The sequence below is a fragment of the Humulus lupulus genome, chromosome 5 (genome assembly GCF_963169125.1).
Source record: "Humulus lupulus chromosome 5, drHumLupu1.1, whole genome shotgun sequence".
In the NCBI taxonomy this organism is placed as follows: Eukaryota; Viridiplantae; Streptophyta; class Magnoliopsida; order Rosales; family Cannabaceae; genus Humulus; species Humulus lupulus.
This window is the reverse complement of record NC_084797.1, coordinates 127,364,149-127,390,622: the sequence shown is the minus strand read 5'-3', so window position 1 is coordinate 127,390,622 and position 26,474 is coordinate 127,364,149. Positions and strand designations below refer to the sequence as shown.

At 36.4% G+C, this 26,474-nt stretch overlaps 2 protein-coding genes across 2 annotated transcripts; both read right to left on the bottom strand.

The window, feature by feature from the left end:
* Window positions 1–12,060: 12,060 nt before the first annotated feature.
* On the bottom strand, window positions 12,061–13,103 carry LOC133779462 (protein ALP1-like). Its single transcript, XM_062219421.1, has 4 exons — window positions 12,921–13,103; window positions 12,598–12,837; window positions 12,285–12,516; window positions 12,061–12,194 (listed from the first exon to the last, which is right to left on the bottom strand). Exons 1-4 carry the CDS (start codon window positions 13,101–13,103, stop codon window positions 12,061–12,063), a joined length of 789 nt encoding a protein of 262 aa, XP_062075405.1.
* A 362-nt stretch (window positions 13,104–13,465) lies between these two features.
* On the bottom strand, window positions 13,466–14,424 carry LOC133779460 (uncharacterized). Its single transcript, XM_062219420.1, has 2 exons — window positions 14,080–14,424; window positions 13,466–13,993 (listed from the first exon to the last, which is right to left on the bottom strand). The coding sequence occupies exons 1-2, from the start codon at window positions 14,422–14,424 to the stop codon at window positions 13,466–13,468; spliced, it is 873 nt and encodes a 290-aa protein (XP_062075404.1).
* Between the last annotated feature and the right edge of the window lie 12,050 nt (window positions 14,425–26,474).

The following is a 26,474-nucleotide window of genomic DNA, read 5'->3' as shown; positions in this document are numbered from 1 at the left end:
GTTGAGGCTAAAGCTAAGGAGGAGACTCAAAGATCGCGGAGTCATCAAACCAGATGGAGGAGATGCTTTTCCATTGCTAGGCTTTCAACCAGGATGGGAACTTCACCTTCATCGAGCCAGGGATCTGGGAACCTTATCTTGCCAAGTTCAAGATTAGATTCTCATAAGAACCCTCGGGGACCTTCGATGCTTCTAACGCTACTGAAAGGGATGGCTAGGAGGTGACCTCACCGAGCGAGTTGATGGACCTCAGTGATTTTTTTTTCTTTTACTTAACACTTTTGTAACTAAGTCCCGAGTGGCCAAAACAATCGCCTTCGGGCTCAGGTCGAGGTTTTTTCTCCTCATGATAACTATATATTTTTTAATACATATTTAATTTATGATCTTTTCGTGTTCCCCTTAGTTTATTGTTTTCTCATGTTAGTGAATCCTTGGATTCTTGTACACTCAAAATCTTAGGGTTTATCTTTAGATCGAGATTTTTGATGGCTCGAATAACTAATTTTTAGTCATCATCTTAGTTGTATCCAAGATTTTTCCAATTTAGTTGCATCATACTTGTCAGGAATCAGGCCTCGGACCTGGTCGTATCCAGGAGTTTTATTAAGCTTAATAGCATTCTACCTGTTAAGAATCAGGCTTCGGACCTGGTCGTATCCAGGGGTTTTAATAGGCTTAATAGCTTTGTACCTATTATAAATCAGGCCTTAGACCTGGTTATATCTAGGGGTTTTATTTTTAGAAATTTCTCAAACTTAGTTCGCGTTCGGAATTTTGAAAATCCGAGTTTTAAAAAGCCATTGAATAATGATTTTTTTTCCAAACTCTAAGTTTCAAATATCATCCGAATAGGCTGAACTCTTTCAAAAGATCTCTTAGGTTATGTGCCCCCCAAGCAACCAGAACTTATAAATGTTCTAGGTTGCTATTACAAAGCGAGCCCGTGATAACGATAAAATTGATTACATAATAATCCAATTGTTATTCAAAAGAAATGGATTTTATAGATAAGCCTTACATAAACAGTAATTCCAAATACATTAAAAACAACAAACTTATTGATAATACTTTTTGAGGTGTAGGGAATTCCAGGTCCGTGGAACTATTTCTCCATTTAACCGGGCTAGCTTGAAAGTCCCTTCACGCAGGATCTCCATGATCTGGTATAGTCCTTCCCAGTTCAGTCCTAAGACACCATCCTTGGGATCTTTGCTTACCAAAAACACCATTCGGAGAACCAAATTGCCTAACCCAAGTCTGCCTCCTTTTACCTTCGAATTGAAATAAGGAGTGGTTTTCTACTGATAATGGGCAAGCTGTAACTGTGATGCCTATCATTTTTCCTCGACTAGATCAAGAGATGCACAAAGCAGCTCGTGGTTCTGATCTTGATCAAAAGTCTTCTGGGTCATCACCAGAGCTTCAATCAGGAGCATAGCCTTGCTTCCAAAGGTCAGGGAAAAAAGGGTTTGTGCCGTGGAAGTTCGATGTGCAGTTCGATAGGCCCAGAGTACTTGCGGGAGCTGCTCAGGCCATAATCCCTTGGCTTCATCTAATCGTTTCTCCAATCTCGCCTTCAGGGACTTGTTTACGACCTCGACCTGCCCATTGGCTTGTGGGTATCCTACCGACGAGAAACTCTTTGTTATGCCATATTTTTCACAAAAATATGTGAAGAGATCGCTATCAAGCTGAGTTCCGTTATCATACACAATATTTTTCGGGAGCCCAAATCGACATATGATATTTTTTACAACAACATCCAGGACTCTCTTCGAGGTGATGGTTGCCAAAGGTTCGGCCTTTACCCACTTCGTGAAGTAATTGATGGCGACAACAGCATAACGAACTCCTCATTTTCTTGTCGGTAAAGAACCAATCAAGTTAATTCTCCATACTGCAAACGGCCAAGGGGGATGAGATTATGATTAGATCGTGGGAGTAGCTTCGGAAACTATGGCAAAGCATTGGCATTTGTCACGTTTCTGCACATATGAGGTGGAGTCCTTTGTCAGCGTGGGCCAAAAATAACCGTGTCTAATTACCTTTAGAGCTAGGATTTGCCCCCTCGAACATGATCTCTGCAGAAGCCTTCGTGAATTTCTTACAAGATAGTCTACACTTCCCTAGGCAGAACACATTGTAGGAGAGGTAACAAATGCCCTCGTCGATATAGAACCCCCTCAACCATAACATATCGCGAAGATTGACACAACAACTTTATTGCGCCCTTTTGATCGTCAGGTAACTTTCCAGTTGTGAGATACTCCACTATAGGGGTCATCCAAGTCAGTTTTATGTCAATCATTTTGACCTCAACCATTTCTGCCGTTATACTTGAGCTTTCCAAGAACTCAATCAGAACTACATTCAGTGTATCAACCTCTTTGGTGGTAGCAAGAAGAATTAGAGCATCAATGCTGGAATTCTGCTCGCGGGGCACTTGTTCAACGGAGCTAAACTTGAACTTAGACAACTCGCACTTAACCTTGGATAAGTAGGCTGCCATCTTGATACCGCGAGCTTGGTATTCTCCCAATATCTAATTGACAATGAGATGAGAATCACTATAACATTGGATCACCCTTGCTTTTAGCTCTTTCGCCACTCTTAGCCCTGCCAATAAGGCCTCATATACGGCTTCGTTGTTGGATGCTTCAAATCCGAACCTGAGAGCTGTATGGAATCGATGCCCTTTTGGTGAGATTAAAATTATCCCAGATCCTGATTCGTTTTCATTAAAGGATCCATCAACGAAGATTTTCTGCAATTCCTGCACCGGTTCCCTTATCAGCTTGTCCTGAAAACCTGTGCACTCGGCCACAAAATCAGTGAGGGCTTGACTCTTGATTGCTGATCGTGGCATATATAATATTTTGAACTGGCTAAGTTTGATGGTCCATTTCAGCAGACGTCTCGACATTTCAAGTTTTTGCAAAACGTGCCTTAAAGGTTGGTCAGTTAAGACGTGGATAGAATGGGACTAAAAATTTGGTCTTAGCTTTCTTGAAGCCAAAATAAGACAGAACACGAGCTTTTCTATCAAGGGATACAGGGACTCAACTCAGAGAATTTTTTTACTTACATAATACACGGGTTTCTACGCCTGATTTTCTTCTCGAACTAACACATCATCGACCGCATTTTCCATCACGACCAGATATAGAAACAGACATTCCCCGGATGCCAGTTTTGATAGTATAGGGGGCTCAGCTAGATGCACTTTCAAGTCGCGAAATGATGTTCACATTCTTCAGTCCATTCAAACTTCTTGTTTCCTCTGAGCAAGTTGTAAAATGGGAGACACTTGTCAGTGGATTTTGAAACGAATTGGTATAAGATTGCCACCCTTCCAATTATGCTTTGTACTTCTTTACGTGACCTGGGCGAAGGCATTTCCAACAACGACCTGATTTTCTCTGGATTTGCCTCTATCCCCCTTGTGTTGACTATAAATCCCAAAAGCTTTCCCGACGAAACTCCAAAGTGCATTTTTGGGGATTCAACATCATGTCATATTTCCTTAGTATGCCAAAACATTCTTCCAGATTGGATACATGGTTACTGGTAGTCTTTGATTTAATGAGCACATCGTCGACATACACCTCCATGATTCTCCCGATCTGGTTTGCGAACATTTTTTTGACTAATTGTTGGTATGTAGCACCGACATTCTTCAACCCGAATGGCATAACTTTGTAGCAGTTTACTTTATGTTCAGTCATGAAGCTGGTATGCTCTTGGTCTACAGGGTTCATCGCGATCTGGTTATATCCAGAATACGTGTCTATGAAAGACATGAGCTCGTGACCGGTTGTGGCATCTACTAACTAATCAATTCTTGGTAATGGGAAATAGTCTTTAGGACAAGCCTTGTTGAGGTCAGAAAAATCAATGCAAGTTTTCCACTTCGTGTTTTTCTTTGGGACCAAAATGGGATTAGCAACCCAGATTATGTATTTTTCTTCCCTAATAAAACCACATTTAAGTAGGCGAGCTACTTCTTCTTCCAATGCTTTCGACCGTACTGTCCCCAAGAGCCTTCATTTTTTGGACTTTGCAGGCACACTCTTGTCCAAGTTCAAAGTATGCATTATTATACTTGGACTGATTCCCACCATATCTTCATGCGACCAGGCGAAAATGTCCAAGTTCTTCCTCAGGAATTCGACCAACTCCTTCTTCCTTTCAACTTCAAGATTTTTCCCAACTTTTACAACTCTTGAAGGTGTTTCTAGGTTGATATGTATTTCCTCGAGATCCTCCACTGCTTTGATCTCGGATTTATCTTTGCCTACTCGCGAATCAATGTCATCCCCTTCTTGAGGTTCTTCCCTCCCATGGATAACTTCCACTACCTGGGACTCCTCACCTTCCTTGTCTATGACCATTGCCTGCTGCCCATGTTGTGACTTTCCCTTCATGGCTACATTGTAGCATTCTCGGGTGGTGATCTGGTCTCCAGATACTGTGCATATCCCCGAGGTTGAGGGGAACTTCATTGCCAGGAGTCGGATTGAGGTGATGGCTTCAAAAACCATCAGTCCAGGTCGGCCCAAAATCATGTTATATGCAGCCGGACAATCGATTACCACGAACTAAAGTATTTTAGTAATAGTTCGTGCATCATCTCCTAGTGTAACCACCAGTCCGATTGTTCCTATGGCTGCTATTCCTTCACCTAAAAATTCATACAATGTCATTGAGGTCGCCTTGAGATCGGTCACGGACAATCCCATCTTTTCTAGGGTCGATCTGAAAAACACATTTACTGAACTTTCATTATCTACCAATATCCCCCGCACCCTTCGATTAGCAAGTAGCACGATTACCACCAGCGGGTCATTATGTGGGAATTGAACGTGACTAGTGTCCTCATCCGTGAAAATGATTGGTTGTTTTTCCAACTGCTGTTGTTTTGATAATCATTGCTTTGGGATAAATTCCACACCGTTATGAGTTTTTAGCTCCTGTATATACCTCTTTTGGGCTTTGTTGCTCGTGCCTGCCAAATGAGGTCCACCAGCAATAGTAGTTATATCTCCTCATACTATTGGGGGAGGGTTGACTTGATTCTGATTCATCTGATCTGTCTGAGTCCTTGGCAGACTTGCTGAAGCTTCTGGAGCAGGATAAGAATTTTGCCTGGCAGACTGATTGGGAGCAAGTCGATTTCAGGCATACTGGGCTAACGGTCCAGCCTGAATAAGAGTCTTTATTTCATCCCTCAGTTGTCGGCAATCATCGGAGTTATGACCGATGTCATTGTGGTATCATAAAAACTTTGAGGGATCTCTCTTCACCCTCTGATGCCTTAAAGGTTCTGGTTTCTTCCACGGAAGGTGATTAGAGTTTTCTAGGAAGATATGTTTCTGCATATCTGTTGGGTCAGGCTTGAATTTTTCCCCAGAATTATTCTTCTTCGTGCCGTTCTGGTCGCCCTCACCATTCTCTTTTTTCTTGTTGTTTCCTGCTTGGTTATTCTGGGTAACATGTTGAGCCATAGTTGCAACACCAGTCACCACTCCAGCGGGCTGAATAGGGGCTTGGTTGGTTCTTACGACAGCAGATTGTGCCTCTTCCAAGTTTATCCACTCTTGAGCTCGGGCCAAGAACTCATCTACACTTTTAACCCCTTTTTGCTGGATTTCCTACCATAGATCGCCTCCCACCAGGATTCCAGTTCTTATCGCCATGAGCTTGGAGCTATCATCAGCGTCTCTAGCTCGTGCTGCAACATTGGCGATTATGCTTAGATATGCTTTTAAGGACTCACTAGGTTGTTGTTTTATGTTGGCCAATGAGTCAACCTCCATGCCACACTTTCTTGAACTTGGAAGACAACTTATTCCAAGAGCTTTTCAAATGTTTTTTTGTACTTCTTGAACCACTCTCTTGCAGGCCCAATTAGAGTCATGGGGAACAGAATACACCTTAGGTCGAACCCAACATTGTGGGCCATCATTAATGTATTGAACATCCCAAGGTGGTCAAATGGATATGTGTTTCCGTCAAATGATGGCATGTTCGACATCCTGATGTCAATAGGATATGCAGCTGCTACAATGTTTGGGGTGAAAGGTTCGAGCTCCTCATCGGAGTGACAAACATCAATCCCCTTTCCAAATAAGAGCTTTTGCATATGCACCTCCATCAAGGCTAGTCACTCAAGGGTTGGATCTTTGGTCTCTAGGTTAGTTGGTGGCTGTTCACCAGCTCCCGTCCTATTGTACATGTTTGATGTGTTGTTGTCCCAACAAGTTTGAGCTTGCTTAGGTGGGACATTACCATTGTCACGTACGATAGACAAACCTCCCTCATGTCGAGTGTTTACCGAGTTTTTCAGAAACTAGAAATATAATAAGAAATAAGAGCTAAAAAGAAAGGATCAAAGATAAACAAACATGATTTTTACGTGGTTGGGGCGTTAATGAGCCTTAGTCCACGAGTCTCTTGTATTAGATTTTATAGAGCTTTTGACAATGGAGTTTTATGCAAGCTTGAGCAGAGTAATTGCTTACAAGAGAAAATCTAGGATCCCCGTTACAAAGCACAACTGCTCCTATTTATAGGAAGTCAAGTGCAATGGGCTTGGGATGGATTAATCCTTACCCAATAGGGATGTAATCATGATTTACTCACTAATGGAGTCATAATATAAATGATATTGCTTAATAAAACATACTAATCAGGGCCTATTGGGTCAACTTGGGCAGAGCCAAGCCTTATAGTTGCCAATAGTACGTAACCTCAGACTGGTTCGCGTGGGCTTCTAAGGGGATCATGGGGACATGATCTGCCAGAGTAGTGGTAATACTGCTTCCTAGGAATATCATATGTTCCATGTGTAACCTCTTCTACAGGTTAGTTGAGGAGACAAACTTTTGTATTTCTTGGGGACATGTCAGCGTCAGGGAAGATCAAACTTACCCTATCCGGACGTATGGTCCGAGTTCCTTTACTAATGTCGCAATTCACTTATCGGGGTCCTAGTTCGTTCACCAGGACTTAGGTTCATACTTGACAAGGTTCTATTCCCAGACTAGTGAGCCTGCCACCTCTATCGGCATCTTAGAGCATATGGGCAGGTTGGGACTGGGAAGAGGATTTGGGCCTGCATTTTGGTCCCGGTTCCCTTGTTATGGTCACGCCCATCAAATGTTGTTGGGCTCTTCGACAATTGTGCCATTACGACTTTCTTCTTCCGTGTTCATCGGACTCAGGATGGGCTCAGATCTCTATAAGGGAGCCCATGGATCCATTGCGTCATGCCACGTGTCCCGAGGAGAAAACAGGGACAACATCGAGTATAACTCATAGCATCATTGCGAGCTGGATACCTCCTTTGTGAATTTAGATGATCACGCAGGTCGGGCTGTGGATTTTACCGAGGCTTTAGCGCTGAGCTAAGGTGATTCCTCAGGTTACTCTCAGACCTGCCTCAACACTGGCTCCCCGCCTAGTAACTTCCTGCGGCTGAGATTGAGGACCTGGGTTATCAGCACGTGCCCATGGGACGTAAGTGTCTACTGACGAGGGATGATTTCTCCTAGTATTTCCATGAGCTAGAGCGTCTCTTTGTGGACGCGATGGTGTAGGATGTCTAACTGGTGATGGTGGATGTATTATTGGTGAGGCTATCCTCGTTCCATTAGGACGAACTAAATTAAACCTTCTCAGTTCTACCCCAATGTCTCAAGTTCTCTGTGCCTGGGGTTCTGATTATGGTGCATGAGGATTCGCTGGAGCATTTTGTCTCTGTGAACTTGTCACAACTCGCCCTGGTGGGTTGTTGTGGGCATTCCTGGGAATCTGTGTAGAAGGCACAGAGTTGGGGGTCGCAGTTCTGACCGATTGACTGACATGTGGATGATGGTTCCTGTGATGACTAGTGGGCTGAGAACTTTGGTGATTTCGCTCTGAAGGCACAGAGCTCGAAGTGGCGGTCCTGATAGAACGACTGGATTTGGACCAGTTATTCATGTGAGACTTATGAGACCCACTTTGTCTCTCTCCGACATTAGCGTTGGTTGCAAGAGAGGGTAACCAAGCCAGGACCTCCTCAATCTGTCTGTTTTCCCTAGCGAGATGGCTCCTTAATTGGGCATTCTCCATCTCGATGGTTGTTAAGTATCCTGGACTAGGATTTGGTGGGAGTGACGTTGAACTCCCAGCGTCGTCTTGGCCCACCGGTTGCTTCCTAGAACGTTGATGAACATCCAAACCCCTCTCAGTGGGAACAGTTTTATGATGTGCCTCCTGCCCACTAGGATGTTCCATTTTGTTGTCATGCATTGGTCAAGTAACTACCATGATGAACGTCGAATAAAACTTGTAAATCACTAATTTCCTCTCAATGAAAGGACCAAACTGTTGACACAATTTTTATCAACAATAGATTTAGAAATCTAATAAGGATATTAGTGCTTATTTGTAAACTGTATTGAAATTATAAGAACCCATTCGTACACACACAATTTTACATGGTTCAGTGTTTAAAATCCACCTAATCCACGAGACAATATTATTGCTTTTCTCTCACAATTTGTGCAGAGTTTCTGTAACACAAAAAATGTCGTCCCCTTCCTTGTCCATTATCCATGATATTTATAGTAGAATTTCCTGGACAGGTTTGCGTAACCGTGTGCATAAATATGATATACATTTAATATAGATTATTCCCATTTACATTGGAATATGATTGCATAACATAATAGAATATAGTCATGCTATCTCGGATAATAAATGATAAATATGCAATACAACATGGGCAATAATAAGCGTATAAAGAGTCTCCAAGTCTCTCGGGATCCTTTAGTATGCATTCTGACCAGGTTTCCACGAGATAACTATCTTCATCGAGATGGTGATCAAAGTTATCCGAACCTTAGCTCGATTAACTTCAGAGCGCCCAAAGGGGGATCTGGCCACTATATGTCTCGAGCTGGATCGTTATCCTAAGAGGCAGCTTGATAATAACCTGTATGTCGTATTTCCAAGTCCCAAGTCGACCTGCTCACATCATTATTAATAAGAGGTTCTACTTGGCTTCTTTTCCATATATTCATCTGCCAATTGTACCCCTAGCTGAGTAACTAGACTCGTGCTAATTTTTAGGGTACACCATGTGTGGGATTTTGTATTTTAATTCCAAAATTCACCTATAAATTTTTATTTACAAAAATATCTTACCACATTATTAAAAGAAATACCAGATTTATAAAATAATATACATGAAATGTAAAATTCACGAAATCCCAAAATTTCCATTCTTTTTGGTTACTTTTTTCTTATAAAGTAACTTTGTATGAAATTAATGAGTTACAATAAAGTATAACAAGTTACCAAATAACTTATTAGCATAATTTACTCATAGTATACTATAGAATAACTGTTTAATGAAAAGTTATAATACACTTTAGTCACTCATGTAATTCACATGTGAATCATAGTAGTTTTTTCATTAATAAAATAGGAAAAAAAATTAGAAGTTACTTTTGAATTATAATAAAAAAAATACACATTTTGGTCTCTTAACATTAATTTTTGTTAACCAAATTAAAAAAGTATTTATTATACTTTATTGTAATACATTAGTTTTTAAAATAGGCTTGAAGGAAATTGTTGACCCTGATTTTGGCCAACTGACACGGAGTCAAATATGCTTGATGTGGACAAACACGTTGAAATGAATGTGATGACAAAAACAATAAAGAACACAAGAGTTTATAGTGGTTCGCCCCCAAAATCTGGTAACAACCTACATCCACTTGAATTATTATTGATATAAGACTCAAAGGAGTGATCAAAGAACTATGGTTCAATGAGTTTCACCAACCTCTGAAGAACAAGACAATATATCAAATATAATAACTCTAATATCAAGTGATCAGAAAGCAAAAAGCTAGAAAAAGATCCTTTCCCTTGAGCTATCTTTCTCTTTTTATAGGCTCAAGGAGGATTTACATTAATTTGTTACAGATATTATTTCCTAAATAATCGGATACTCAGGAAATCATGGGAGACAATTTCAGATTCTATCATAACTGCATGAGATTCTCTCCGTGTATAGCATGCGTACGACCAGGCTGGTCTTATATAAAGATCGAACGTTGTGACAATAAACGTCTTCCTGGTCGATAGTCGAGCACTAATTCTGCCAGATGTCAGCCACGTCTATTAAACGTTCGCCACGTCATCCACGCCTGTTTTTTGGATAACAGAAACATATATATATATCTTAAATAATAAGACATCATAATATAACTTAAAAATGACTAATTAGTATCTTAAGATAGTAAATTTTCTACAAATAAAATATAGAGGTAACAATAATGTATATAAAATATTATGGTCTAAAACTGAAGCTTTTTTTTATGAAAAGGTAAGCAATCAGTGTCTTATCAGCATCGTAAGTAATCAAAAGATTACTTTAGAAAACTCAGAAAAAATAAAAAATCAAGGATTCCGTGAACTATTCTATTTCAAGTTTATTATTTTTAAAATTTGGTATATCATGTGGCAATGCATTTTTATAAATAAAAAGTTGTACATGATTTTTGTAATTAGTTTATGTTATATGTATATAAATGAAAAAATCTCATTGGTATTTGAAGATGCCCAAAATATATGAATTGTGTCATTGCGGGACGTATAAAAACGTGAGTTGTGTTGTGTCGACCCATATTTTTAAAGGGTAGGCCCAGCACAACCCATAAGCCTGATCTATTCAACCATGTTTTAAATGATCCGATCCATTTTTAATAAATGTGCTGGTTTGTTTGTTTTTTTATTTTAATTTATTTATGGGCTTGAATTCCTTATAGGTCTAGAAAGTTAATTTTTAATATCATTTTTTCCACAATAATCAAATCTTTTCCACATTTTATGTAAAAATAAAAATAAAAAAGAGAATTTTTTAGCTTCATTTAATTAAAATATCTAATTAGAAGTGGTGGGTCTCATTTTATCATAATTTCAAATTAGAGTTTTGGACCTCTTTAATTTTCAAATAAGAGCTGTAGGGCCTCATTTTGTCTCAATAAACAATGCATTTAATGATTAGAAGTTTACATAAATATGAGAAAAAGTATGTGAGTTTATACATTTATGGATAAAAAAGAAATTCCATAAAATATGGTGAGTTTTGCCAAAAAAAAAAAACTAAAACATGGGAATTTCATAAAATATAAAAAATGAATTACTATGGTTGCGTTTGGTAAAATTTTTGTTTAAAATTTTTTTAAACTCAAAAATAAAAATATATTTTTGTTTTATGTTTTTTGATTGTTATAAAATAAAAATGCGTTTGATAACCATTTTTGTTTTATGTTTTTTTAAAATAAAAATAAAAATGTGTTCGGTAACTTTTATTTTTATTTTTAGTTTAAAAAAATAAAAAATAAAAAACATGATTGGTAAATATTTTTTTTTTGAAATTTTATTTTTTATTTTCATTTTCTAAACTAAAAAATAAATTTTTTTTTGAGACCACTATAAATTATTTTAAAATAAAAAATAAGAAAATTATAGTAAAAAAAGATCATATTAATAATATCCAAGTAATCTCAAATTTTAAAACTTATTATCTATCCATGAGATAACACAAAATCAAGAAAGTTTACATAGTAAAATAAAAACGTATGAACTGATAATTGTCCAAACTTAAAGTAAAGTATTAAACGAGTCATAACAATCAACTAATGTTTTTACTCAATCTCACTATCGTCGACTAGCTCTCCATATATGGTCAGAAATTTCATCACGAACATGAGCCATTTCACGTATATGAGTTCTAGAAATACTGAACTCTACACTATCAGTCAAAGTTCCATCCGTGCTTTGTAAAGTAGTGGCCTGTACTTCAGAATTTCCTTCACCTCCATCAAAATATACATCTGCTTCTGCATTTATCCTTATAAAATTATGAATCTTACAGCAAGCAATGACAATGTACTTTTATATTCTTAGATCATATGAAGGAATTTTCTTTAGGATTAGAAAACGGGCCTTCAACACGCCGAAACACCGCTCAATGAAATTTCTCAAGGAAAAGTGTCAATAATTGAAAAGCTCTTTTTTTCCTGTGGGATTAAGATCTGTGTACTGGCCCAAATGATACCTTTCCCCTTGGTATGGCGAAAGAAAACCAGGCATGTTTGTATAGCCAGAATCAACAAGATAATATTTTCCTAATCCAACGATGATTCATGTTAGTTTTTACTTATAGATATTTATATAAAATAATGTCAATCAACATAATAAGTTTGATAAATACTTACCTTGGGGCGGCATTGGAAATCCATAATCTGGGTTTGTGGCACATTCTAGAAGAATCTGTGCATCATTAGCTGATCCTTCCCATCCAGGGACAACGTATGTGAACTTCATGTCAAATGAACATACACACATAACGTTCTGAGTTGTATCCACTTTTCGATCTCGATATGGTATTTGTTCATCAATTGGAACATGCGCAAAAATATGAGTCCCATCTATAGCTCCAACACAATTCTAAAATACAAAATAAATTATTAGATTTTTTTTTATTGAATATTGAAAGAAAGGAAAAAATAATAATTCAAATTTTTGTACCTTAAAAAATGGATAGTATCTTGGATCGAATCGAATTTGTGGAGGAGTTACATCAAATGAAGGTGGAGTAATTAGTTCTTTGGATAGACGACATATTGCCTTCAAAACCTTCCTAAAATAATGAGACGTGGTTGAGATGGAGTGCTGAAATCGTTCAGCAACCACACGATGTCGTTCATTATGGCCAATCACAAATAAGAACATAGCCACTTGTTCTTCAACAGACAAATATCGTGAGTTCTTCAATAATTTTTTTTCTTTTAGAACACTACAAAATAGTTTGAAGACATCTTTGTTCATTCTGAACAAATCATAACACCTACTCCAATGCCCGTGCAACACTTCCATAACATATTCATATCCTGAAAGAGCTGAATTTCTACAAGGTTGCTTAGATATAACTGATTATATTCCTCGTAAGCAAAATATAGCAAAATCTCTCCAAACTCATCATCTGCATCGTCCAGTAAATTATCCTTGTTGAACCGAGCAACGTTTAAAGACATTTTATCATGATAGTAGAATTTTTTTTTAAATTTTACATTCAATATATAAAAATATATAAACACTCAAAGTCAAAGTCAAACCATAAAAAAAAATAGACAAAACAAGTCATCCAATCAATAGCTAAACTAAGTCATCCAGTCAATAGTTAAACAAAATCATACAGTCAATAGCTAACAAGTCATCCAGTCAATAGCTAAACAAAGTCATCCAGTCAATAGCTAAACAAAGTCATACAGTCAATAGCTAATAAAGTCATCCAGTCAATAGCTTAACAAACTCATCCAGTCAATAGCTAAACAAAACTAAAGTTAATAGCTAAATAAAGTCATCTTATTCATAGCTAAACAAAGTCTAAACTTTTTCACTTCAAATTTAGCAACCAATCTATTCTTCTATGCTCTGGCATCTTTAGAAACAATGCTCTGGACACCTCGTTCTCAAACTTCTCAATAACTTTTGCGTATACTTCTCCACTAATTACATCAATTTGAATAAGAGCTTCAACACTCTCATCCAATAAGTAATGTGATGCAGATATTTCCATTGATCTTTCTATCAATTCTATCTTTCGCTTTGCAGTTTCATTATCTGTTGCCAGTGCATCTGCCAAAGCTGATGAGAACTTTGCTCTTTTTACTGATCGAGAGTACGAAGTGGATGTTGATTTACCTCTTCTTTTGCTACCATCCTCATCAAAAGCACTTTCTTCATTCCTAGTAGAAGGACTTATCGTCGTTGCATCATCATCATTATTATCTCCATCATTAGAAGGACTTCGAGTTGAAGGATGAGCATTGGAACCAGTTGCAGTAGTATCACCAAAGATAGTGCATAATTTCTCATAAAACTTACAACATTTCTTTCTAAATCTCTTAGCAGACTTGTTAACCTACACCAAATGAAATTATATTGATAAAATATACCAATGCCTATCAAAATAAAACAAGCATAAAATCCATTTTAAATAATTTTTACCCGAATAAGTTTATCCCAAACTTCATCTGTCGCACTAACTTCTCCAGTCATTGCATTGTATCCCATACCAGTCTCTTTCAGTAAAGACTTAAAATCCTTATGCTTTTGCTTTAATTGATTGTATTTGTTCCTTAGTTGCATATCATTATAATTTCTTTTTGCTCGTCCACAAAGCTCTTCCTTTATATATTTCCATGATTGCTTGGTGAAGGTTGTGGTATTCTTATTTTCCTTTAAGACTTCTTCTTCCATAAGTTCAATGAAAATTTCTTCATGCTTTTGAGTCCAAACAGAAGCCTCATCATTATTCTCAATAATAAGAACTTCATTATCAACACCCTCCATCTAGGTAAGACCTAAGGATTCAATAAGAATTCTAAATGCAAATACAAGACTATTCCTAAAGAAACAACCATTTCAAGAACAACAATAAAAAAACAACTCAAAGCCTCTGATAAAAAAACACAACTCCATAACATCGATACATACAACTCAAAGCCTAAGGAATGAAACACACAAATTGCCAAACTAGATATTCATCAAAGTCAAATGTATGAATCATATATTAAATATACAACAAAATTAACCAAACAAAAGGCCTCAAAATAATGGATCATAATTAATCCTTCAGATTAGTGGGGATTTAATCAACATAATTTATAATAATATACCTCAAAGTCACCAAGCCAAAATGTCTGAAATACTCAAAGACACCAATCCACCAAGCCAATCAATCTGAAACAATCAAATTTGAAACCAAATTAATACTATAAATTGATTAGAAAACACAAAATCAATACATAAATTGGTTAATTAAATCCCATAAAATTCTAATATTACATATAAAATATGTAGCTAATAGTTTTCAGTACACAAATAATGTTTTACTTTCAAGACATGGTAGTTTTGAACTAATATATATAGATAAATCCAATCATAACATAGTTGCTGGAAAAGAAAAAAATGTATACACCAAATTGAAGGGTCAATATCTAGCAAGATAAAACAAATAATCAAATTTATCCATATTTAAACTATGAAAGTAACAATGAAGTGAATATATAATACTTGTACCATAAAGTAGTATATAGACCACAATACATGGGGCCTAGAAAAGTATTGGCTTCCTACATGTTCAATTTACACAAATTCAACAAACAAATGAGAAGCTACAAATATGATTCATTTTAAAAACACATTCAAATAACAGATATATAACTTAACCAAACCCTCAACTTGTTCTAGAAAAATCTTGAAAAGAATGTTCACTATCAGTTATTGATAAGATCAGTAGTTGATAGAGGTCAATGGCCATAAACTAGGCATGTCTGCCCATCATTTTGTAATATTTATGATACCAACTCAACGAAAACATAGGAAACTACACTAAACATGTTCGATGACATGATTTGAAACCTTATTGGTATAGTCTAAACAGAGCATGAAAACCTAAATGAACATTTTAATATTACTGATTTAATCAATAATATATTGTCTACTTAAAAGAAATATATGGTCAACAAAAAGTTTTTTTTTTCAAATGAGAAGTTTATTCTACACTACATGTTGTGAAAAAAGAGATCAAAACTTTAGAATAAAAGATAATATACAAGTAGAGAGGGAGTGGAGTTTTCTCTGGCTCTCAAAACAATATTTAACACTTCGTGAATTTGACCAAGTTCTGTCACGGACTCTGCTTTTTGAATCTTTGAAGTCATATATATTATGAGAAGAACTTTGAGAAGCTATTTTAAAAAATGTGTTCAGAAACGGAGCTAGGATTAAATATAATGATTAATAGGTGCCATTAACATAAGGTGGCACCACTAAGTGACACCAAAATAATACAAAGTAATAAGTGTCGAAGTTGTAAATATCCTTTCCTTCTGTCCTTCACTTTCTCACAAGTCTTTCCTTCACATATCAAATCTGTCTGGGGTATCAAAATTGACATGGGCCTTAGAGTTAGACCCCATGAAATCACAATGACACTTCACCTTATAATCTACTCAAGATAGTGCCATTTTGGGTTGGATTGTTGATAGTGTGAGGCCAATAATGGCTGCCCCCCAAAACACAAATAAGGAGGTAAATACATAAGTTACTTTAGTAATGAACAATATGAGTTGAGCTTCTTCATTTCTTTCCTGTTGTCCCCAAAAAACACGTGCAATCAATGCAACAAAAAAAGAGGGCGGGGGGGGGGGGGGGTCTGATTGATTTATGGTGGAAATGACATTGACAAGGTGGGTAGTATTCGTTCTTGCCACATAAAGGCTTCTCTTTCTCTCTTTGTAAAACTAATTTTGGGGGAAAAAAAAGAGTGACTTAGAGTTGTTTGGTTGTCGTGTACTGGGATAATAAACATTGTTGTGAAATATATGGTCAACAAAAGGGTGTTTTTTTTTCAAATGTGAAGTTTATTATACACTACATGTTGTGAAAAATGAGGTCAAAACTTTGGTATAAAAAATAATATACGAGTAGAGAAGGAGTGGAGTTTTCTTTGGCTCTCAAAACACAGGCTTAAAGTAACAAAACTTGAAATGCACTCTGTTTTTTCCCTATAACTCCCATTACTCCACATGTTATTTATATACACAAAAAAATGTCAAATTTTTGTCTTAGCTTGTTCAAATATGCCATGCATGCATACAAAGAAATTTTCATAACCATAGCATACATTATATACAAACATATATATATATATATAACAATCTGTACAACAGAACTAATTTGAGTCAAGCAACATTTAGTAGCATTTGCAATAACACTTTGTTCTGTCTCAACATCTTTAGCTACTCTACCCTTCTCATTTATACCAAAATCTATAAACAAATAGTATCTGAGTGTTTGCAGTACTAATAATGGCATAAGCTATAAGATTTCAACAACTTTCCCTCGTTCATTTTCAAATTCTAAAATTTTCACAATTACAGTCCAACTAATATATAGAGATTGAACCCTAAAAAAACAAATACGTGGAACTCAAAAAGAAGAAAAACCCCAGATTTTATGCAAAACTCTAGCATTAAATAAATGACACATTACAAATTGACAAGAGATAGAGAGAAATAGAATACAAAAAAAATATTTAATAGAAGAAATATGAGAAATACAAAAATAATTTCTATGGCACAGGCCTAAAATTGAAAATGACAGAAAATCATACCTTAGTAATAGAAAATCTTCCTCTAAGAACCTATTCTTTCACATATCTAAAATTTAGAATGAAAGAGAGTGAGAAATAGATCTTAGAGACATGAGAGAGGGAGATAAATAGAGTGAGAAATAGATCACAGAGATAAGAGAATGAGTTGATAATCTTACGTGAAGAAATCAGAGTGGAGAGTGGAAGCTAGAGGAAGAAATCGCCATTACTAGGCTCTGTTGCGTTGCTTGAGGAAGGTGAGGAAGACGAGAGAACCAAATGAAAATACGTTTTAGTTTTTTTTAAAAGCTTCAAAATTGTGTTTTCAAAATTTAATTAATTTTTATTTTAAATTAAAAAAAATAAAAAGAAAATTGTATTACCGAACGTGTTTCCTGAATATATTTTGATATTTTTAATTAAAAAAATAAAAAGTTATTTTTTAAAGGTTACCGAACGGGCCCTATATGTTTACACAAAACTCTCTCACACTCTCTCCATCATGACTTCTCTCATCATTTTATCCTTTCTCCCTCTCTTCTCCTTGGTTCATTTTTCTCAGCCCTCTGTCAACGACACCACCTTCGCCTTCTTCCGGTGACACAACCCCCCACCCCTGACGATGATGCAACTTCACCCCCTTCGGTTCTTATTCTTTTTCACATTTGCTTTTGCATTTTAAATCTGATTTTGCACTTTAAATCTGATTTTTTTTTCTTTCAGCCCTAACTATATATGGTTACCATCATGATTTGTTTAGGTTTTTTTGTTCAAATCTGTAATGTCCTACTAATCCAAGACCGTTACACCGTGTGCTTAAAATAATTCTTAACTCAATAAGAGAGCCATTTGGACTCAGAACTGTAATCAAAATTAAACTATGGTTTAGGTACTAAAAATTTTGCTTAATAAAATTAAACGTTTCATTAAAAGGTTAGAATATATACATGGGATCCCAAAAGTTTGTAAATAAAAAAAATAGTTATATTAAACATTACAAAATAGCCGACCAAAGCGGCAAAACCGAACTAACTGTTCTAAGTTCCCCAAAATAACTTGATCGTGGTGGCCAAGCATGTCCAATATTTACACGTCACTCCAATACTCTCCAACTCATAGCTGGTCCAACTCTAGCTTGTCCTTACCTGCACCATAGATCACCCGTGAGCCAAGGCCCACCAAGGAAACCCCACATGGCATAATGGTAAATCAATTATTTATAAGTAATAAACACATGCTTCATAGATACAAAGTACATTTATTCTAATCATATAAATCATAAGCATGTTTCACAGTTCATAAGTATATTTATTTCAATCACATGAATCATTTACACGGCCCAGGAAAACAGCCTTGCCGACGACCCAACCGAGCGAGGTGTATACTCCAGTGCCAAGCCTACGGTCCATGCCGGGCGAGTGGGGACTGCACCCTTAAAATGGACTCGCCTTCATGGTCCATGTTACACACAATGTCCAATCGACCCACATTGCACACGTAGGCCGGATGTCAATTGCACCCTTCATTCATAGATAATTACAAACAGATATGAACTACAAATGCAACACAATCAGACATAGTCCAAAGATGTTCACATTTAAACAGATATACAAAGCATGGTTATAACCACGTTCGATAACCAGTGCAAGTGTTGGTTCTCTTACCTCGAGTCATGTGCTGAAGACGAAGCGACCTCGAATGCGATCCTTTTCCCCCAAGGCTTGCATAAATCCTAGTCATAACGTAAATTATACGCTTATTAGGGACTAAGTTCAATCAAGGGCTTCAAAACTAAACCTTAGCCCTCGGGACCTCCAATTCCACTCAACTGGGTGAATGGAATCATCCCCCGAGCCCCCAAGTAGGTCCCCAAATCATATCCTCAAAGTCCCGAGCCTATTTTCCAAAATTAGAAAACCCACAATTCAGGGCACCTGGCGCGGTTGCGCCCCACCCTAGCGTGGTCGTGCCGGTAGCATGAAAACCCCTAAATTGAATTTAAAATTTCTAGGATTTTGGGACACTAGCGCGGTCGCGCTAGGTCCTTGGAAAGAGAAATCACAGACCATAAAATGTTTTCTTCCCCAAATCTTTTCCCCTACGATTTTCTGCATTTTTCCAGCCTCTAAACCAGACCAAAAATTGATTCCCAACCAGTTTTTACACAAAACAAACCTTAATATAGCTAGCATAACCCATATACCTTATCGAGATACCAAAAAATACATTAAAAATACATAAAAAGCCAAGATTACCTGTAACGCCCTGGATAGCCAAGACCGTTACACTGTGTGTTTATAAAGTGCCAGACTTGCTAACCAAGTCAATTAAACAAAATCGTGTTACTAAGACTATAAAGGAACTAGGGTTTAAAATGTTTTGGTCTTAAAAGCCTCATTTTCATTAAGAAACATTACTCGTTTACATGGGATCCCAAAAATACAAGTTTAAAGATCGTTTACAAAAGTTATAAGATTCAGATACATTAACCAGCCATACTAAGGCAAAACAAGTGGTTAGGTAATCCCTATCCTGGTCCACTCCTCGACCATGATGATCGAACGACTGGCTATGTACATTCCACCTCGGAGCTCTCAGTCTCAGGCTTGGTCCAGCTTGCCTTTGCCTTTACCTGCACCACGTAGCACCCGTGAGCCAAGGCCCAGCAAGAAAACACAACAACAAAGCATAAGCAATCAACAGACAAGTCCATAGCTCACATTATATCATAAGTTCTCAAACATATAATCATTCAGCATGACCAAGTACTCAGCATACTAAGCTTATCAATTTAGTTCACATGTCACAGCACAAATGATAACTAGGGCTAGCGCTCTCAGGCTGCTCCCTACGTTATCCCAATGACTCCGGCTTGATTAAGCCGAGCTCAGTGAATATTCTCGGCTACCAGTGGCCAAGCCGCACTCTGTGCGTAGATACTATGTACGGCACTCTTAGGCCGCTTTACATGTCCCATGGCGTAATACCATCATTGACACGACACAATTCTTGGGAGCACTTAGTCCCATCACAAACATGTATTCGGGTGCAGTTTTCTTACCTTTCAATTCACTAGCTTCGATCTCTCGACTCCTTGAGCACGATCCCCCCTCGAGCCCTAGCGCTCACCTAATCACAATCATGGCCAAAGTCATTATCAACCCTCAAGTCCAAAACCCAGCCCCAGGGCCAATCCCGAGCCCCCGGGAAGTCCTAGTTCCACCAAACAAGGTGGTGGAACCAAACCCCAAACCTTAGGTCAAAAACCCTTGCAAATAACCCGAAAATCTCCTTCAGGAAGCAGGGTAGTGGTACAGCTCTCTTAGGAGGGCGCTATAGTACTACAGACAGAAGCCAAAGTCCCCTCAGCATTATGGCCTAGCGCTACAGCGCCCAAAGGCTAGCGCTGTAGCGCTAGTCACAGACAGCCGAGCACCATTTTTCTCTTCTGCGATTTTTCTCAAACCAACTCGAACCAAAACTCTTCCAACTCTTTCCCAAACTCAAAAACAACCTCATGACCATACTTCACTCATCCCAAGCACCCCAAACATCTAGAACTTAAGCACATGCATCCACAACCTCAAAATTCACCATAGCCACTCCTAAGCTCTAAAACTCAGTCAAAACCAGCTGAACAACAAAGTTAGAGTTTAGGCTTTATACCTTTGATAGAATTTCGACCACAAGCTGTCTCTAAACCTTCTTGGCTTGCCTCTCCTCAGCCTTAAGCTTGAATTCCCTAAGGTTCCATCCAATTCAACTCAAGCACCATAGCTCAAAAACCAGAAACAAAAACCAAACTAGCAACTGAAGAGATTACAGAACCTTACGTCAAGTGATGGCCTAATCTTGCTAAACCCTTGCCAAATCCTCAATCTTTTCTCAGTAACCTTGTGGCTTTATTGGACTAACTCCCCTATGAATTTTACTCCAGAAATCCTCAAGAAATTGGTGAAGAAAACATAAACCGACTTAGAGAACTCTCTCTGTTTTCCCTCCTTTCTTTTCCCTTCCTTTCCTTCTTTTTCAGACTTCTCCAATATTCTACAAATCCCACTAACATAAAGCCTTAGCATATCTATTCCTTACATGCCAAATGACCCTAATGCCCTCCCCTTTATTTCTAAACCTCTAATCCACTTAAGGGCATTTTAGTCATTTTACCCAATTCCCGCTAATTCCTCGAGTGTCTCAAATATTTCCCGCTTAATTCCCGATACCTAATTAACCACCAATAGTATTCCTCAATGTCAAGATAGACTCCAGTATATTCCCTAAATTCCCATTTATACCCCTAAGCTCACCCCGAGCCGGGTATAAATCCCCGCCATGACTTTTCCACTACTTTGCTCACTAGGATCGTCTCGAGTCACAGATCACAGATTTATCCACATAATAATGTGGTCTCGACAATTATCACATATATCAAAGCAGTTATGCCCATAATGGCCAAAATTACGATTATGCCCCTCTAACCTAGTCAGGGCCTACATGCATACTAATACACATAGTCATGCATCTAAAATATTCAAATAGTCATATAACATGCTTTAAATCATAATCATGCATCTTAATCATTAATTCACGCATAACTCCCATTATGCCCTCCAGGCACACTAATCAAGGCCCTTAAGCCTTATTAGCGAATTTGGGTCGTTACATTACCACTTAGAGTTCTAAACTCTAACTTTTCCCATAAAATCCAAATTTCAAGCTTAATCTCAATCAAATTCTGGTTTCTTAATCACAATTCAAGGTTCAATTCAACATCTTAACATGTTTCCACACCCAATTAACCTATCTAAACAACCTATGATCCAAAGCTACGAAAATTAGACAAACCCCAAAATCTTTCAAGAAATCCTCATGAAAATGAAAAACAGAGAAAAATAATCCATACCTCCTCTGGATTTTCGAAACCCAGGTTTGCTGATGATGATCTTAGCAGCTCCCAACTCCTCTTGACAACTTGAATTCCACCCAAAACTCCCCAAAGGCGATGATCCTATGTTTGGCTTCAAGCTTGTGTTAGTGTGTTCAAAAGAAAGCTTTGAAATTGAAGAGAAGGGAGAGAGTAACGTGAAGAAGCTGGCTGCCAATTACCCTTAACCATATCCCTACCAATTGGTCAAATGACCATATTACCCTTGACCTTACTTATCCTCAAAGCTAGACCCTAACGACATTTTAGTCATTTGCCTAAATTCCCACTAACCTCAAGTTATACCTTAAATTCCCTATTAAATCATTATTCCCAATTATTTCTTCCAATTAATTCCATTTGCCAAAAAATTCGTACCTTTCCCAAATTACCAAAATACCCTTAGACTCACCCTAAGCCGAGTATTTATCCTTGTTGTGACTTTTCTTCTAATTAACTCAAAATGATCGACTCATGTCGAATATCTTAAATATATCCACATAATAATTTGGTCTAAAAAACAAAGCATATAAAATTTCAATTATACCCTTAACAGGTCAAAATTACGAAAATGCCCATTTCTACCAAAAGTGGATCTTTAAGCACATTTAATACACGTAAACATGCATAGGTAGTCATATCATAATATAACTCATATAATTCACACAATCACATATATACTCAATTAAAATCACATGATTCTAATTATTCCCTCCCGACACACTAACCAAGGTATTAAACCTTATTAGGAATTTTGGGATGTTAGAAAATCTAACTTTTTTTTTTGCAGACCTGTTTAAGTAATCAAGTACCTGTTGGTTTTTTATCATGTGATTGACAGTGCAACAAAAGCATGGGATAACATTTAAATGTGATAATAACAATTATTAAAGCATAAGAACGAATCACTCTAGGAACCATAACTAGAATGCGATCTTTCTCATGCGACATGAATCCGAATAAAATAGAAAATTACCAATAAATTTTCTAGATGTAAAACACGTGTAGATCAAATAGCATCTTAGCCTCCTAACCAACCATCTTCCATACTATGGCTCGCATAAAGAGAATGAGACAAGTAAATGTCTATGCTATTTGGTAGGGTATACAAGAACACACTTTGAATCTCAACACATGAGAGAGTGTTTTTCTCACAAAACAGAGTGAACAAAGTTCTCTATTTTTCTCTCTTGGCAAAATAATGTGAAATTGCATCTGTTGTCTCATCTTCTCTCGTGATGTTATGTTCTATTTATATAACAATCAAAAGAAGACCTAGCCCTAATCTCATTGGGCCTATGCGAGGGCTACAATCCATTTGGACTGTGGTTGACGCCAATTGCAGGGCTTTAGGCCTTGTGATATTTTATCTCTATAAATTACTATTTTTTGGACTTTTATCATATTATTTTATGTAGTATACAATTATACCACAAAATTATATATGATTAAATTAATTTTTAATAAAAAAATTATTTCACAAAATTATCAATATAATTTTATTTGTCATTAAATATTATTTCACAAATAATATTAATTTGTGAGATTAAAAATAATACTTTATTATTTTTAATTATTTCCTTTTAATATCTAAATCATACATTTGTGTTATGGAGTTAGTATGGGGACAATAATGACCCATAGTTCTAAGCTCCAATACTTTAATTAATTTCACTAACTCTTAGTTCCACTAATTAATTTATTAACTATGAATTATTCTACTAGAAATTCATCGCTAAACTCTCAAAACCACAGTCTTATATTATTAGTAGTTATAACTATAAATCATCCATTGATTTAGTCATTGCATGAGTTATGATCCTTTGCTAGTTGTTCATAATTAGAGCTAGGTCTTAATGTCTGTTAACCTCTCTAATTATATTTTTATCAATTAGTTCCATTTATCCTCTAATGAACATTATTCTATAAATTTATTTACAAAATTAAATTTATGTTCTCTAACAGAAACTGAGCACTCTATGTTCAAGCCCTGAATCAACACTAAAATGAACAACTAATCTGATTTCATTTAAGTAAGGAGCAAATACCATATCTATGAAGTATGTTCCCATCCACTTGTAGTTCTATGACTTATATCAGGAATTTGGTCGTAGGATTATTGAAACTTACCCGATAAGTCAAAGTCATAAATGTTGGATATACATATTACATAATCTTTATTTATTTTCAAGTAATTTACATATTATCAAACAAACATGTAAATTCCTAGAACATGCTCCTATGAAATTGATACAAAACAGAGTAAAGTAAAGAAACTTACATTACGCAGCGGAACTGGAACAACTCCTTCCTTCAATCTCCCTAACCCTTGATTCCTTTATGTAGCAGAGTATTATCAAGAGATTGAACTAGATCAACAACACAGTCTTCCTTACCAAGCCTTTGATCAACCTATAATTAATGTGGGTTGGTTCTCAACACATGAGATAGAGATCTAGAAGAGAAGAAGAAGGTGAGTGGTCAAGAAAGGATTAGACTGTCTAGGTTTTCACTTACCCAATAAATTAGCTGAGACTCCCTTATGAAAACCCCATATATCATATTCCTTATATAGGCAACTTAATGGGCTTTATTTAAATATAAATTTATAATAATTAAAAATAATAAAGAAAAAAATAAAAGCCTTGGGCCCCCACAAATGGATGTCAACCCAATCTCTTTGTTTGGAATTTAAACCTTAAATCAGGCCAAAATTTAAAATATTTTAATTTATTTATCTTTTAATTAATTAATTAAATCCTTATTTAAATTAACTAATTATAATTTGAAACTTGATTTAATATTATTTATTTATATTGACACCAATTTATCAATATTAATAAATTTGCCCAAAGATTCTCTTTTATTCTCTAAATCTCATATCTCTGTAAAATTTTCCAAAACTGACCTAGCAAACTTTAAAAATCCTAATTGATAATTAAACCAATTAATTGAGACATTATAGATAATTTACTCAAAGGTGATACGGGGACTATGGATCCATGAAATCAAGCTCCAATAAGTTACCGTGAGTTTATTTACGAATAATTTCATTACCTTATTAATTCTTCGTGACTCCACTATAGACTCAGAATTGAACTCTTGAATTCATAAAACATATATTTCAAACCATAAATATGTTATCCATTGTTATAACCATTATAGTTAGTCAATCCTCTATCGGTGACTCACTAACGAACTGGGTGAAAATTAACGTTTTACCCCTCATCAATATTTTATCCTTAACTCCCACAAAATTTCTTATAAATGATATTTCTGTGAACTTAATCACAAAAATGAGATCTCAATCATTTAACCTATTGAGCAAAGAAATTAAGGAAATAATCTTTTCACTTTTCATACATAAGTTATAGATTTAATATCTATGAATAATACTCCTACTCAATTACACTACTAAATCTCAAAGATGTAAGTATGGGCTAGACCGTAGGGTAAGCTGGTCACGAACAAGTCAAAAGATTTAAATAATGTAATTAGCAGAATATTATCACTTAGAATTAAGATCGACTTGACCTATAGTCAACGTTGTGACATTGATTAGATTCGATAACAACGATACTTATTTATCTATTAATAAGCAATATCGATCCTAGTCTGATGAAACCAAATAATCAATATAAAATCATGTTACATGTTTGACATGGTTTTATAATGGCAGAAAACCCAAAAAACTCCCACTTGCCCTTTTAAAATAAATGAGACATGTTTCTCGAAACCATTCATTCTACATGCTTCACAATTATGCTCTCTGGTTATATCTTTGTAAAGGGATATGAAAGATTTCCTTCCAATGCTATCTTCACCACCTTCACTTTACACCTTCTCCACACATCCTCGATAATGTGTTACTTTTTCTCTATATGCTTTGCTCTTTTGTGGCTTCGAGGTTCTTTTGAATTCGCTATTGCCTCATTAATGTCACTAGAAAAAATGAGGGGTTTATCCATTTTTGGAATAACACCGAGATCCATATAGAACTTCCTCAGCTAGACTATTTCCTTAGCAGCCATAGACGCATCTATGTACTCAACCTCCAAGGTTGAATCTGAAATGGCATATAGCCTAACGCTTCTCCAAATCACAGCTACTGAGATGATAGACAACCTATTGCTTCTCCAAATCATAGAACCACCCCCAAGAGTAAGCACTTTTTTCAGAAGTAGACATCCTATCATCAACACCAATCTAAAATCTGTATATGTGTAGCCTAACAGATTCAAAGATCCACTTGAAAAGACTAACATATAGTCTCTAGTCCATCAAAGATACCGACCTCCATCTATTGTTCATTTCCAATGT